Source organism: Delphinus delphis, chromosome 4, assembly GCF_949987515.2.
Source record: "Delphinus delphis chromosome 4, mDelDel1.2, whole genome shotgun sequence".
In the NCBI taxonomy this organism is placed as follows: Eukaryota; Metazoa; Chordata; class Mammalia; order Artiodactyla; family Delphinidae; genus Delphinus; species Delphinus delphis.
The window spans coordinates 64981188-64997936 of record NC_082686.1 but is presented as its reverse complement, the minus strand read 5'-3'; the positions used below and the strand labels follow the sequence as shown (position 1 = coordinate 64997936).

The following is a 16749-nucleotide window of genomic DNA, read 5'->3' as shown; positions in this document are numbered from 1 at the left end:
GTATTAATAGACTCTTACAACTGGAAGGGACTTTAGCCCATTTCAATAACCATTTATTGTTATTATAAGGAACAATTATATGGAATAATCATATACCAATAAAATAACCAGTTAGTCCAGTTTTTTACCCAATGAAGAAAAGCCTCTATATTATCTCTGATGTCTGATACTAGGAGGCAAGTCTATGGAACTTGTTGTGTTTATTGCAGAGGTATTGAGGATGTTGTGTACAGTCTTACACGTTGGGTCTGAGAGGTCCCAAGGGAAAACATTATCTCTGGTCTCAGTATGTGGAATGAGTATACTTTTCCTAATCAATTGGTTTGTTTTGATCTATTGGACACTGTTAATCTTCAACCAGATTCAACCTTGCCTCTGTTCTTACCACGCCATTGAAACTCCTTGGCAAGTTCCAAACAACCTCTATTTTGTCAAATTCAGAGGACTCGTCTTTTTTTTTTTTAATATAAAACTTATTTTTATTTATTATTTATTTTTATTGAAATACAGTTTATTTACAGTGTTTCAGGTGTACAGCAAAGTGACGCAGTTATATGCATATACTTTTTCAGATTCTGTTTCATTATAGGTTACTACAAGATATTGAGTATTGTTCCCTGTGCTACACAGCAGGCCCTTGTTGTTTATTTATATATAGCAGTGTGAATCCGCGAACACAAATTTCCAATTTATCCCTAAGCCCCCTTTCCTCTTTGGTATCCATAAGTTTGTTTTCTATGTCTGTGAGTCTGCTTCTGTTTTATAAACAACAGTGGACTCTCGTTTGTCTTCATTTTACTCAGTCGCTCAGCAGCCGATGGTACAGCTGATGATGCCATCTTTCTCATACTGCTTTTCTCTTCTGGCTTCCATCATACCATATTCTCCTTGTGCTTCCATCTCTCTGGTTGTTCCTTCTCAGTCCCCATAGCTGTCTCCTTCTTGGCCTGACCAATTATGTTCGAAGACTCCAGGGCTTGGGTCCAAGTCTCATTTGGGAATCTAGCTCTGAAATGGCACCTCCGTCAGGAGTCAGCCGGCCCCCTCACTCATGCCCACTACTTCCTGGTTAGAAGTCCAAATAAAGATGAAGCAACGCTGTCTGGATGTAAGGGTAAGAGTAAGAATTGTAGACCTTTGTCTTCTTACAAATACAGCTGTGTTTCTCTGCTTTCCCCCCAGAAATTTCTTTTTCTTTTCCTGGCCACCAGCTTTTGAAGAACAGTGAATAGGTTGTGGCCTCTCAATTTGGTATTTACTAAGTATATATACTTTTGATTTTTTAAAGTTTTTGTTTATTTTATTAGATTTTGGGGGCAGAAGATTCCGTAATGCAATTTAAAGCTACCCTCTTTATCAGAACTGTTCTGAGAACTTTTAAGACAATAAATCAGATTTTGTCATTCCTTTGTTTAAAAAGTCCAGTAGTTCTCTCTGCCCTCAGCATAAGATCCAAACTCCTTACCATGGCTTACAAGTTGCCCATGTACTCTTCTGCAGCTTCATTAGGTACTACTTTCACCCTATGTATGTTCCAGCCACAGGGGTTTTGCACTTGCTATTCCCATTAGCGGAAATCCATTTCTCCCAGTGGTTCCCATCAACCTTGAAATGCAGCTCAGCTCTCACTTCCTCTGAGAAGCCTTTCCTTATCTCCCTACCTAAAGTACCCTGCCTTCTCCATGCCAGTGACTTTTTCTCATATAATCATGTTTTATTTCCTTCAAAAAATAATCACAGTCGATTATTATCTTATTAATTTATTTGTTGTCTTTTTTCCTCTGCCCTTGTTGCTTCACCAAAACTAGAGTAAGTTTCAAATGAATGAATGAATTTCTGATCCGGGAGGTTTAGGGTGAGTTAGGTCTACTCAGTCCTGGGGAAAAAAAATTCATTTTATTAAATAGTGTTTGAGTAGAGCCACAAGCACAGGACCAAAGTGCCAATTATATGGAGGTATCTACATTTCTTTTTTTTTTTTTTGGTATCTGCATTTCTTTAAGTATTGCCCTAAATTATTCTCTGCTTTTAAAACAACATTCATTATTCTATTCTGATAACAAAATGAATGAATGTTCATTGTAGAAAATAAAAATCACTATACTTCCTTACTCAGTGATAAACACAATGAACATTTTGGTGTGGAACCATCCATTTAGGAACTATTTGAGGTACTATTACGTGTCAGGTACAGTACTAGCCGGAATAAAACATGGCATTTACCTTCATGGCACGTTCAACCTTTCTTCTTTACATTTTCTCACAAAATAATTGAGATCATACTTATTTACAGTCTTCTAAACCAGTTATTTTTACTTACAATACAGTGCAGACATTTCCCTATGAGTTTATTCTACAACATAATTTTAGTGGATGTATTGTATCTCACCATATGAATATGCTATTATGTACTTACTGAATCTCTCAGGTTGAAAATTCAGATTTTCAATTTTTCAATATTATAAATAATGCTATGGAAAATTTTAACCACATTTCATTATTTTCTTCATACAAATTCCTAGAATTAGAATTTCTGGCTAAAGGGTATATTCATTTTAAAGTTTTTGGATTCATGGGATCAAACTGCATTCCAGAGAGATTGTAAAATTTATACTCCCCACAGGAGTATAAGAAAGTGCCCATTTCTCTGCACTTTAAGCCAGATTAGGTATCATCTATGAAAGTTTTTTTTGTTTGTTTATAAAAAATATTTAATTGGTATCTAATTTTTGTTTTAATTTATATTTCTTTGGCTATTTATATGTTATCTTCAGTAAGTTTCCCACTCATATTCTTGGCCCTCTTCTTTGACTGGGGGTATTTACAGTTTTAAAAACTGATTTCTGGGAATTTGTTACATATTTAGGATATTGACCTGACATATTCATTGCATCTATTACTCTCAATTAATCGTTTGCCTTTTTGCTAACTTTTTCTCATACATTTAAAAATATTTCATGTCAGTTATATAAATATTGTCCTTAATAATTTCTGCCTTTGGCATTACGTTTCAAAAGAGCTTTCCAAGTCAAGATTTCATATTTTCCTATTCTTTTCTCTCTTTCAGTCTGTCTGTCTCTTTCTCTGTTTAACTCTTTATATGTAAATATGTATATTGTTGTGTATGTATGTGTATGTTGTTATATGATACAGGGTAGATCCAACTATACTCATCCAAATAATTAAACAATAATTACAGCAACGTTAATTGGATGAATAGAATTTCATTGCATGGATATGCCACAATTTATTTGATCAATCTGTGGTTGGTCAATTTTGAGGTTGGACAATTATCCCCACTTTTCTCTCATTATAAAAATGTGAAACAAATCTTCTCTATAAAATTCTCCAGGTTCAGTGTCATTTCCGGAAGTGTAATTTGACTATATGCGTGATTTCATTGTGGGACAGTTTTGGTGATGACAAGGTGTGGCTCCAGTGGTGGGTGACTAAAATAGAGTATAAAGGTCGTAAGAAAGGAGGAGTCCTTTGTCACTCACCGCTCACTCCTCTCCCCTGTACCTGCCCACGCTGACTGTGGAGCTGTCTGAGGTCTGCCTGGAAAACATCCTGCACTTAGCTGCTTCTGTGGGTTCTTAGGTGGGTTGTCTGCCCTAATTTATCCATTATTGTTGCCCCATCTGCTTTCCGTTTACAGAAATCATAAAAATCTCTGGCTTCTCTCCCTTTTGCTTTGAGTATTAAAATGGATTTACTTCTTTTTGTAAATATTTACTGTAATTTTAATGGAGTTTGAGGAGGACTGCTTTGGCTTTCTTAAAAAAATTAAAACACAGAATTAGGCAGACAACTTAACTCTACCCATTGGAATCCTATCTGTTCATAAGAATAAGCCACACTACCACTGTCTGTCTGGTGTCAACTTGTTGCAAATTCTGCCAACACTGCAGGTAAAAAAATAGCCTTTTGAAAGCCGAATAAGGCATTGGCACACTAACATTGTTTGCGATTCATAACAACACCATTCTCTTTATCTGAGTTTTAGCCTTACAATGTTTCCAATCAAATTATTGGCATAAAGATTCAAGCATAGGTACACAGCCATCTGGAACCATACCTGTCCACACCCCTCTTAAACAAAAACATGTCTGGACAAATGTGAGTACAAAAACATCAGCAGACATAATTATAATTATATACTCACAACTTCTTATTCACAAGAATAGGCGGTTTGCATGGGACTTCCCTGGTGGTCCAGTGGTTAAGATTCTGTGATCCCAATGCAGGGGGCATGGGTTCGATCCCTGGTCGGGGAACTAAGATCCTGCATGCCACGTGGTGCAGCCAAAAAAAAAAAAAAGAGAAAAGAAAAAGAGAATAGGTGGTTTGCAGAGTGGTGACATAAAGGCTGATGACATAAGAGCAAAAGAAGGTAAGTGGAGGAGAGAGGGTGAGTAAAACTGAGAATAAGTAGGTCAAGAAATAATAGGACGCTTTATCATGGAAAGCATCTCCCAATATATACATATATCAAATCACTACATTGTACACATTAACCTCACACAATGTTATATGTCAATTATATCTCAGTGAGCTGGAAACACACTCACATACATATACACACAAACATGAAATAACAGGAGGCCAATTTAAAAGAAAATAAAGTGTATGCAAGAGACTGAAGAGTAAAACAAGGGGATTTGTAAAGAATGGGGGAAGTAGAGGGATAATTCTGGAAGGCTGGGGTATTCCTGTTTCTATTGTTTCTGAGTTTCATAGCTATTCTCCTTCACTTTCCTCTGTCATAAAGTGGACTTAAAATATTTATCCCCACATTAATCTTTTAAAAACAGCTTTATTGATATCTAGTTCATATACCATAAACTTCACCCTTTTGAAATGTACAATTCAGTGCCTCTTAGGACAGTCAGAGTTGTGCAACCATTACCACTATCTAATTCTAGAACATTTTCATCACCCACGAAAGAAACCTCATTCTCATTGCATTCACTCCCCACTCCTCCCCCTCCCCTACCCCTGGCAACCACTAATCTACTCTCTGTCTCTATGGGTTTGCCTCTTCTGGATATTTCACATAAATGGGATCATATACTGTGTGGCCTTTGGTGACTGGCTTCTTTCACTTCACAGAATGCTTTTAAGGTCACCCAAGCCATAGTCATATATTGGTACTTCATTCCTTTTTATTAATAACCAAACAATATTCCATTGTATGGATATATAACTTTTTTCATTTTTAACTTTTTAAAATTGTGGTAGAAAACACATGCCATTTACCATCTTAACCATTTGTGAGTGTATGGTTCAGTAAAGTACATTCGCATTGCTGTGCAACAGATCTTTTCCGTTCTGCAGAGATGAAATTCTATACCTATTAAACAACTCCCCATTTTCCCCTTCCCCCAGTCCGATAACCACCATTCTACTTTGTCTCTATGCATTTGACTACTCTAGCCGCGAAGCATGTGGGATCTTTGCTCCCCGACCAGGGATCGAACCTACACCCCCTGCACTGGAAGGCAAAGTCTTAACCACTGGACTGCCAGGGAAGTCCCTGAATTTGACTACTTTAGACACCTCATATAAGTAGAATCACACAGTATTTGTCCTTTTGTGACTAGCTTATTTCACTTAGCATAATGTCCTCAAGGTTCATCCATGGTGTAGCATGTGTCAGAATTTCATTCCTTTCTAAGTCTGAGTAATATTCAATTGTATATATAAACCACATTTTGTTTATCCATTCATCTGTCAAACATCACATTTAAAAAATCCATTCATCACTTGATGGGCATTTTTGTTGTTTCCACTTTGGGGTTATTATGAACACTGCTATGAACACTCTTGTACAAGTTTATATATGGCCATATATTTTCAGTTGTCTTAAGTATATACCTAGGTTTGGAACTGTTGAGTGATATGATAATTTTAACTTTTTGAAGAATTGCCAAACTGTTTTCCAAAACAGCTGCACTATTTTACATTTCCACTACCAGTATAAGTATTCTAATTTCTCCACAGCCTTGTCAACACTTGTTAGTGTCTGTCTTTTTGATTAGAGCCATCCTAGTGGATGTGAAGTAGCATCTCATTGTGGTTTTGGTTTACATTTCCCTAATGACAAATGATGTCATGTTTATTCTTTAAATGGAAGAGAGGAAGGGATATGCCCAGGAAAACTGTTCTAGTAGCTTCATTCTCTATTACTGTGAGGAGATTGGGGTGGCTGGGGAACGCAGTGAGGGAGCGTCACTAGGATTGCTCAGGTAAAATCTAATATCAATACTTGAGACACTCACACCTCATATCTATAGGAATAACTCCTTCTTTTAGAAGCATCCTTGGGGGATTCCTTCAAGGGAGATCATATATTCCGATCTCTGCTTGTTCTGACATTGAAACTTTTATTCCCATTACCTTTATATTCCATGTGTCATTCCATGTCCTCTGTCAGTTTTACTCTGAAAAGGTTGGGACTCCTATTCCTCTTCTAGTTGACAGCCAGCTCCACCTGGAGTCTCACCTTTACTCCTGGTCTGGGACTACTTCCTACCACTTAGGGACTAAGAACTGAATATACTTTTCGCTGACTGATCTTGTGCATTATACAGATCTTTTAGCAGAGAGCCTGAGTCACTGAGAGTGAGGCCTGATCTCCATTTTCTCCCTTCTCCTTTCAGTCAAACATGTTTAGACAGGATCACTGGACCATACCGAGCCCATCCCCTCTGGTCCACTGCCTCACTGTGAAAGGTCAAAATGACAGCTCTGAAATGCATCACAGAATGTCAATGAGAAGGGCTGAAGTGGCTGAGGTGGACTAGTTTGAGGTGTTCTGCTTTAAGAAACATAGTAAAGTGTTAGGGCTGAAAACCAGTGAACTAAATTCAGTATTTAATTTCAGATGTTATTGATAACACCCAAGTTTTTGATCACTAATGATATTGTGGACCCTTCAATATTTGGGTTATTTTGTTCCAGCAACTGATTAATTATAACCTTAGTCATGTCACTCAAAGTTTTCTCACAGGTTCACTGTAAGTTTATCAGCTTTTACCTAGTTTTGCCAGCCCACAATCAACAGAAAGGCTGCTTATCCGCCTGGAGTCTGGGCACTGGCACATTTTGTGGACAATTGAAGAAAAAGCTAAAGAAGCTTTGAAGTTTTAAGTAGAGATTTTAAAACTATAATTGTTAGACATGAAATTCAGGTATAAAAAAGGGGATTTATGCATGATTGTTCAAACAGAGGCTTAATTCATTGCAATACACCACATAATTATACCAAATCGCCAGGGAAACAATATGAACAATCAAGTCTGCTATAATGTTCAAACAGAAATTCAATGAAAGGTTCAGCTCACAAAAGTAGTATCAGATGATCATCTCAGCTATGATTGCTGGGCAGATACTCTCATACCAGGTAGATCACGTTGAGGCTTTTTGCTTTTAAATACCAGTTCAACTGGCTACACGTTCCACACGATGCAGACACTCTTCAGAGGTTAAAGGTAATAAGGAAGTGACATTCTGCCTCTCCCATAGGTGTATACAGAGTAGTATAACATGTCTGAGTTTTGCTTTAGGTTAAAAATCAGGAGAAGACTATCCCTTGGAATTGATTAAATCACTTCCATTAATGTCAGAATATAACAGGCAGGGTCAAAGAGGAAAATAGTAAAAATTTGTTGGAGGTATTAAGAAACAAGAAAAGAGATCTTACAACAGTTACCTTCCATTAAGAGAGAAAAAAGTGCTGTTACGAATTATTTTCTGCACATTTTCCGACTGAAAATTTTATAAACAGTTTCGAGACATGATGGGTTTGTATGCTTTTGGGAATGTGTATAAATTGCTAATATTCTTTTCTTGATCTTCTCTGGGATTTGTGAACGTGTTTCTGCTCAGTGCTTTGGAGGAATGAGTACAGAAATATCAATGCATGGATAAGTATATGTGCCTATGTTTTTGTATGATGAGCCAGAGGTATCTGTAACTGTTAAACTGTTATGTGAATTTTACGAAGCTACCCAGTAGATTTTTACTTAAAAAATAAGAACACATTTAGGCAGAGTCACTACAAATGACCATTCAAAAATGATTTTTCGGAGTGGGAAACAGAACATAGTGTTGACACTGATGGTTGTAAACAATGTTGAGGAGAGATTCATTCTTCGTAGGTTTCACTTTTCTTTCTGTTTTGTATCACTTCCTGTACCTGAGGAGAATGAAAAAGAATTTTTTCCACTTGCAGTTTTGGTCTACTTTGAGTTACCTTATCTTGTAGGCTTAAAATATATAGACATTTAAAATACTGAAGTCCTTTTAAATTTTTGCTATCTTGTGGTTTTACATATTATCTTACTGTAAATTTAATTTGCAGGTTTCCTGACTGTTAAAGATGCTCAAGAAATTGTCATGTAAAAAATAAATAAATAATAAATAATAAATAAATAATAAATAAAATAAAATACAGAAGTCCTTGTACTGACTTGGTACAAACAATTTAGACTTTGATAAGTCACAAATATGTGTCGTAATATCTAGGGACACCATTTAAAATATTAAGAAGGTTATTAGGGCAGTGACCTTATTCTGTATGATACTGTAATTATAGATACATATCATATACATTTGTCAAAACCTATAGAATGTAAAACACAAAGAGACTTTATGTAAACCATAGACTTCAGTTAACAATAATATATCAAACCAGCTGATCAACTGCAACAAATCTACCACACTAATGCAAGATGTTAATAATAGGGGAAATGGGGGAAGGAGAGGGAGTAAATGGGAACTCACTGTACTTTCTGCTCAAATTTTCTGTAAGCCTAAAACCATTCTAAAAAATAAAGTATATTAATTTTTAAAAATCACCCCAATGTGAAACCAAAAATAAAAAAAGATTAAGAGAGTATAACTTCTAAATAGAGAGAAAAATGGAACAATAAAAGAAGATAAAAAGTAGACGAAAAGAAACAAAACAGGCAGGACAAATAGCATACGGTAGGACAATAGATTTAAACCCAAATATATCTTTAATAACATCAAATATAAAGGGACTAAATGCTCCAATTAAAAGCTTATCAGATTTGAATAATTATAAAAATTATAATACATGCTATATATAAGAAAGATATCTAAAAGACAAGGACAGAGTAAAGTTAAAAATAATAAATATATACCATTTAAATATTGACTAAAATAAATCTGGTATAGCTATAACAATATTGAAAGGAGTAGAGTTCATGTTATACCTCTTAATGATAAAAATTCAATTTACCAGAAAAATATAAGAACTCTAAATTCATATGCACCGAATAACATAGCCTCAATTACATATACACAGCGTAAATTGACAGAACTGTAGGAGATAGGCAAACTCACAATAATATTGGACGACTTGAACAACATGTTTAGCAAACCTGATCTAGTGGATATATTTAGACACTTCCCAATAATTGCAGAATAAATATTTTTTCAACTCCAATTAATTCATTCATGGCAGTTAGCCATATGCTGCATCATAAAGCAAGTCAACACATTTCAAAGATTTGAAATCTTGATCTCTGAGTAAAATGCAATTGACTTAGAAATCAGAAACCAAAGGGCAACTAGATATCTAATATTTGATAATTTATATAAATAATCTAATGTCAAAAAATCCATAAGTTGAAGAAGAAATCATAATGAAAATTAGAGACTATTTTGAACTAAATAAACTAAAAACACCACACACTTAAATTTATGTGATAAAACCCATATGTATATATTATATATTAAAAAGGAAGATCTGCTTCCTATATGCAAGAGTGAGCAATTAAAAAAAATGAATTCTGCAAATAACAGCTATGTATTCATGCATAAAATACAACCCTGCCCACAAAAGAAAAACCCCACAAACCAAAACAAAACAAAAAACCTCACAGCTACCTGAAGGTTCCAGTGACTAAGCAAAGACAGGCAGATTTTGGAGAGGAGTCTAAACTTAGAGCAAGTGACCAAATGGAGCGAATTTCTCATTTTTTGTAATTTTGACCCAATGACAGTCGTGACTCACAGACATAGCTATGGCTGCACAAGAATGCCTCAAACTGTGACAGAAAGCCCCCTGTCTTTCTGGATGGAAGAATTACAGGAAGTAGACTGGTCAAATATGGCTAGATGCTGAAGAGTGAGGGGAAATTCTAGAAGAGGGGAGGAGGTTCCTTAATTCTGTGCATGAACTCTGCACAAGCCTCAGGTTGACTTCTGAATCATGCATTCATAGGACAGATTCAAAGTAGTAGTAGGCTTAAGGAACTGACCTGAGCTATGACCACAGAAGGCAAGAGAGAGAGCTTACAATTCAAATCTAACCATGTTAACTGCCAGCTAAAACAAAAACAACACTTGTCACAGGAGTATGACAGAACTCAAGTCTACACAGCATAATATTCACAATGTTAAGGATACAATTGAAATTATCCTAGTTATAGAAAACCAAGAGAATGCTACACATTTTAAATGGAAAAGATAACTTTAACTTCTTCCTTTCTGATTTGGAAGCCTCTTATTTTTTATTTAAAAAAATTTATTTGGGGCTTCCCTGGTGGCACAGTGGTTGAGAGTCCGCCTGCCGATGCAGGGGACACGGGTTCGTGCCCCGGTCCGGGAAGATCCCACATGCCGCGGAGCGGCTGGGCCCGTGAGCCATGGCCGCTGAGCCTGCGCGTCCGGAGCCTGTGCTCCGCAACGGGAGAGGCCACGACAGTGAGAGGCCCGCGTACCGCAAAAAAAAAAAAAAAAAAAAAAAAGGCTAATGCTGAAAATACTGATAATACTAAGTGTTGGGTGTAAGTGATAAGGATGTAAGAACTGGATCTCTAAAATACACTGCTGTTGGGAGTGTAAATTGGTACAATTGCTTTGGAAAATTGTTTGAAATACTCTACTAGAGCTGATCGGACACATACCTGACAATCCAGCATTCTCTCTTGTGGGTATACACCCAAGAGAAATGTGTGTATATGTGCACCAAGAGACACGCACATGAAAGTTCTAGGAAAATTTTTTGTAATAGCTCCAAGCTGGAAATAACCTGAAGGTCCACATCTATCACAGAAAGGATAAATTGTGGCATTTCATACGAGTACTATACAGCAATGAAAATGAATGAACTACAGCCACACACAACAGCACGGATTAATCTCACAGACATATTTTGAGAAGAAGAATGAACCAATGAGTCCCTACTACATGGTTCCCTTTACATAAAGTTTAAAAGGTTGACAAGCCTACACAGATATAGAGAACAAGCTAGTGGTTACCAGTGGTGGGGGGCAAACTGCTGGGTGTAAGATAGGCTCAGGGATGTATTATACAACATGGGGAGCAGAACCAATATTTTGTAATAAGTGTAGATGGAAAGTAGCCTTTTAAAATTGCATGAAAAATTAAAACAACATTTTTAAAGTCTCAAAGGTAAAGCTTTTGGCTCTAGAAGTCGTGCTCTTAACCACCAAAAAAAAAAAAAAAAAAAAAACAGAAATTTAAAAATAAATTAAAAAAAAAGGCTGACAAGTCTAAACCAAAGTGTTTCATGATTCATGTTTCATGGTAGAATTATAAAGAAAAGTGAGAATGTCATTATTGTAAAATTCAGAATAATAGTCCCTTTGTGGGAAGTGATAACCATGAAGAAAAGAAAGGGGGCTTCTTGGATGCTGGTAATGTTTTAATTTTTTTTGAACTTGAATGGTAGTTACAGGTGTGCTCACTTCATGATAATTCACTGAGTTGTATATGTTTTGTACACTTGTATGGGTGCTATATTTTATAATGAACAGAATAACAAGCTTGTTCTTTTTTTCCTATTCCATACCTGGCACAGCATAAAACTCAGGGGGTCTTCTGGCTTTTCATAGACTAGCTTTTCAGTGATCTGCTGAGGGAGAGAGAGAGAAAGGCATCACATTATGGTTCTGAGCTAAAGCTATATGGTCAGGTTATACCTGAAGCAATCTTTTACATTAACCTAACATGTACCATAGCATTTTAAAGAAATTCGTATCTCTCTACATAGTGACAAATTACTTTCTTACTGCTGATAAATTTGGGCAAATTAAGGTAAAATGTGGAGGGATTAAAAATTTAGGAATAAATAATAATGTATATTTTTCTAGTTTCTAAGATCAAAGAGTTTTGGAGAAAGGTTTTGAGAATTGTGATTTTGCTAGACTGAGAAATCAATAAATTATTTGCTTTGAAGAATAGTCAAAGAAAAAGTTTGGAATAAAAATTTTAAAACACTGTATGATTTTTACATAGAAACTTCCTCCTAAGGCATTTGATTCTAAAAGGTGAAAATGATGTTCAGCGTTTGTAATAATAAATGAGGAAGAACATAAAAAACTTCAGAGACCCCCTTCCATATGTTTTACTGCTGTTGAATAACTCAAAAAATTAGAATAAAGCAAGCAAAATTCTCACTTGCAGGGAATAACAATAGGGCAAATTTTTTGGTATAAAATATTCTGGTCTGTTTAATGCATCCACGCTAATTAATTATTTCATATATGTGTCTACTGAACACATATTTATAACTAATTTTTCTGATAACAACGTTCAATGCATAAGCATTGTTTTTTCTTGACAGATAAAGAAAATTACTTACAGAACGATTAGAATTCTACTTTCTACGGCTTTCATCCTTGAGTTTAATAATTAGTATTTCTTTGGTTAAAGCCAGAAAATCCAGCCATTAGCATTCTCCCACAAAATGACATTTTAAAGAAAGAAAAGGCATACAGCAGTGTTAATAAAGCAAATATCACTTATCTCTATTTTATATGAGGAAACTGAGATTCACAGAAGTTAGGTAATTTCCTCCAAATCACAAAGATGAGAAGGGACAAAGTTAGCTTGGAGCCCTGGGCTAACAGATTTTAAAATTTGTGCACTTTCCTCTATTTCCTACTTCTTTAAACTTAAATTCTTCCAGTTTAAATGCTTTCATTTGGGGTGGGCCACTCTTACTTACAACTTTCTAACCACAAAGTTATTTCATGTATATATGTCATTATATATGTATATACACCTTGCTGCATAATAATATTAACATAAAAATACACATGTCAGGAGAACAGAAACAAAAACAACAAAACAGCAAAAACTTTATAAATGTGATAACATTTTATAATTCTGTATTGGCCAAGGAATGTCATACTTTAAAGAAGGTTCCAGCCCCATATCCTGAGGTCTATAAAATTTGTAGTTTCAAGAATTGGAAGCAACTTTTAACTATGTCATTTTTCTCCTAAAGACTGTGGGTTCTTAGATAGTCACAGGTTGGTCATCTTTTGAAAGTATTATATTCCTGCCTGGAAAGTCTTTTTCTCTCCTTTTCAATTGCCATTATTTTGTCATTCCTTCCTAGTCTGGCTCAAACTTTAACCCTGGGCCAAATTTTTTCCCTAGCAACCAACCTATCAGATCTCTGATTCCTCTGAAGGGCTTCACATCATGATAAAAATCATTCATTTGGTGTTTATCATTTACTACTTTTGGTTAATACGTCTTAATGCACTTACTGACTTCTCATTAAGATTATATCCCTTTTATAGCAAACACCCTTTCTTGTACCTCTTATAAGCCAAGTCAAAGTTTGTCGTTTACATTATAATTACTTTAAAACTCACAATTAAAAAAGAGGTTGAGCGGTTTACCTGGAATATTTGCAGAATGTGGTGTTTCTCCACGTATCGAAGTGAAACTTGATAAGGATCTTCATGTACTATAGGAGGTAACTGCTTCTTATAAGGTTGATTGTATGCCTGAAAACTTCTTTCCTGGTATTCTGAAATATCAACCTAAAATGGAAATATCCCCCAAGAGAGTCTTTAATGAATTGAAAATCCCCAGGAAGTTTTGTTGCTATTGCTGCTGTTATCAGTGGAATCTGGTATTGATGGGATCTGAACACCAGGAATTAAGAGCAAAGACATTATTATGAGAGACCTGGCTGATTCTCCAGGCAATGTAATGCACCTTGAGTCCTGGGAGGTACCTTAGACATCTCCAATCTACTTCAAATACTTTTCCCTTCACAGAGATTTCCAACTGACTCCAAATTCCTTTCCTTTGGTAGAAGCCCAGAGGGGGAATGACTTAGTGTCCCAGTGTTAGCAGCAGAACCAGGACTTGAAACCCAGGTCTCCTGAATCCTGGTACGTTGATCCTTCCTGAATGGCCTTACTTAGTGTAGCAGAGAAGGCAATCCATCTTTTTATTTCCCACCCTTCTCCTGCCCTTCCTGAATCCTATGGGTCACACATACCACAACATGTGCCCTCTTCCTACATTCTGCCAGACCCCTGGCTTAACCTCCAACCTCCCAGGTGGGTATCAAATGCCCCTTTAACCTACAGGCTTGGTTTCCACGGGTTGAGTTTTTTCTTGACTGATGATATAGTCCAATTTGGATGAGATGGAGGGAAATCTTGGGGAGTAGGCTTGGTCTTTTGTTTGGGAAGTACTGGTCAATCCGTGATCAGATGGGATGAATGCTTGCAGATCAGCTACACTTTCCGTTTCAGTTTCAAGGGAAGCCTTGGTTATGCTGCCATCTGTCTGGCCAGGCTCAAATTTGCAGGGTTGTACTCTGAAGTCAGCCTCTTTGTCTTCCTTGCTGTAGCCAAGCTGGTGGAATAATCTATCATCAGACCGGCTACATGCTCCATAGTCAAACAGGTTGTCTTCTGTGTAATCATCCTCTTCTTCCACTAAATCGTCAGCCTGGTCAGATTCACTGCCAGCCTTGTCAGGGTCAGCAGCCTGGTGTTCAGATGGTTTAGTAGCTTGGTCATACACTTCGTGGTGCGTCTTTACAGATGTTCTGTGGTCAACTTGGTCAGACAATCTATGATCAATCTGTTCAGAAGTTTTTCGCTCAACCAGGCCAGACAATCTACTTTCAATCTGTTGAGAAGCTCTTCGGTCGGCCGGGCGGGACATTCTGTGATCGCTCTGCTCAGAGGCTCTTTGTAAAGATGGGACAGACGGTTTACAGTCAATCTCTTCAGAAGCTCTTCTCTCAGCTAGGCTGGACATTCTGTGATCAATCTGCTCAGAAGCCCTTTGTTCAGTCTGTTCAGAAGTACCTCGTTCAGGCAGAGCAGACATCTGGCTGTCAGTCTGTTCAGACTCCTCCACGCCACCAGCTTGGCTAGATGCCTTGTCGTCCATCTGTTCTGACATGCTTCGGTTAACCTGATCAGATGCTCTACGATGGGCAACATGATGAGCATGGTTGGATGCTCTGAGGTCAGCCCGATCAGATGTTCTTTCTCCCATGGATTCACATGCTTTGTGGTCAGCTTGATTAACTACGTTGGGTTCAGCCAGGGCAGACACTATCTGGGCAGCCTGGTCAGCTGCTCCGTGATCAGTCTGGTCATCTGCTTCCACTTCATCCTGGTTCTGTCTGTTGTCTTCCGGGCTGTCTGTGTGGCTGTCATTTGGGGACTTGGCTGTACTTTGGTTTTCCGATGATTTTGCCGGAGCCTCTTCTGGAGGCTTTTCCATTTTCTGCCTGGTACCAGACTGGTCTAGATTGCCAGACGCTGTGGGTGGGGCCGGGCCGGGTAGTCTAGGCGACCTTCAGAGCGCACTAGACAACAATACCCGCGGGCTTTGTTTGGATCTCCGAGCTCCAGCTCTTCCGGGCGCGTGGGCGGATGCCGGTGGATGCCGGGAGGTGAGCGGGGGAGCCCCGCCGCTGCCTGGGGAGGGATGCCTCCGGGCGCCCAGCGAGGATGCGAGTGCAGGGGCGGACACCCTCTCCCAAGAAATGGTGATGCCCACAGCCTGGCGTCGCCACCGCCCAGTGACCGGGCCTCAGGGCTCTGTGAATCGGTGCCTTAGAGCGGTCCCCTCCCCGTTTTCTTACGGAGGTCCACAGCTGTGTGTGTGAAATAGGATCCAGCAGGTTATCACTCGAACCAACAAAATGTTAGCTATGAACACGCGTCCAACCACATGAGGGCGGCAGACCTGAACAGAGGTTACTGTTGCCATCAACCAAATTCCACGTTTCTTTGGCTACTGACTTTTGTATAACCACAGTTGTATTGCAGAGTATGATTACTGCTGGGCATGTGCTAGTAAATGGTCCTGCTAAACGTTATTTTTCTTTAGACTCTTATCGGTATTGGGGTGATGTGGCCCAAATTCTGTGGTTTTTCTTTTAATTAAAAAAACAAAACAAAACAAAAACTTTTAAAAGCCAGCCTTTCCAAAGAGTGCCCGTACTGTTTTCAGTGGTACCAGGAAGGCTTTAGTCCTTCTAACACTCACATTACCAAAGTCAAACGTATCTTTCTTTCTTCATAGTAAGAGTGTAGAGAGGAGGCTTTTGCTTTCCTTCTCACTCTCATCCCGACACACCCCTTGGCAGTTCATTGCTGCAGGAGCATCCTCTTCTCTGTCTCACGGGACAGGTGAGAAGCTGTTTTCCATCTTCTCTGGGAAGAGCTGTCCTGACGGTGGAAACTCAAGCTCCAAGTGTTTTCTTGCTGAATTAGTCATATATGGTTGGAGGGCTGGAGAGAGGAGAGGAGATCCAGTGAGAATGGGTTCTAAAATCACCCGATCCAATGGTCTTATAGCAGAAGGGAGGGTTAGGGTTAGGAGCCAGAGTTCTAGAAAGAAAAGGAGTAAGGAAGGTGGGGGACAGATAGGAGAAGGAATACTTAACAGGTGGGGAATTTGCACTTGATGGTGGTG

General features: G+C 37.9%; 1 protein-coding gene across 6 annotated transcripts; it reads right to left on the bottom strand.

Annotated features, from left to right (window-relative positions):
* Window positions 1–530: 530 nt before the first annotated feature.
* Window positions 531–16522, bottom strand: TEX55 (testis expressed 55). 6 transcript variants are annotated; one of them, XR_009519162.1, is made up of 5 exons: window positions 14392–16522; window positions 13692–13835; window positions 11849–11911; window positions 4166–4285; window positions 531–1876 (listed from the first exon to the last, which is right to left on the bottom strand). XR_009519162.1 is itself a non-coding variant. In XM_060009898.1 (4 exons), the coding sequence occupies exons 1-4, from the start codon at window positions 15547–15549 to the stop codon at window positions 4223–4225; spliced, it is 1428 nt and encodes a 475-aa protein (XP_059865881.1). In that variant the 5' UTR covers window positions 15550–16522; the 3' UTR covers window positions 4013–4222. The 6 variants fall into 6 exon arrangements, 3 of the variants coding, with proteins under 3 accessions (XP_059865881.1, XP_059865882.1, XP_059865883.1); XR_009519163.1 differs by having other exon boundaries at window positions 531–1102; XR_009519164.1 differs by having other exon boundaries at window positions 11849–11908.
* Window positions 16523–16749: the final 227 nt, after the last annotated feature.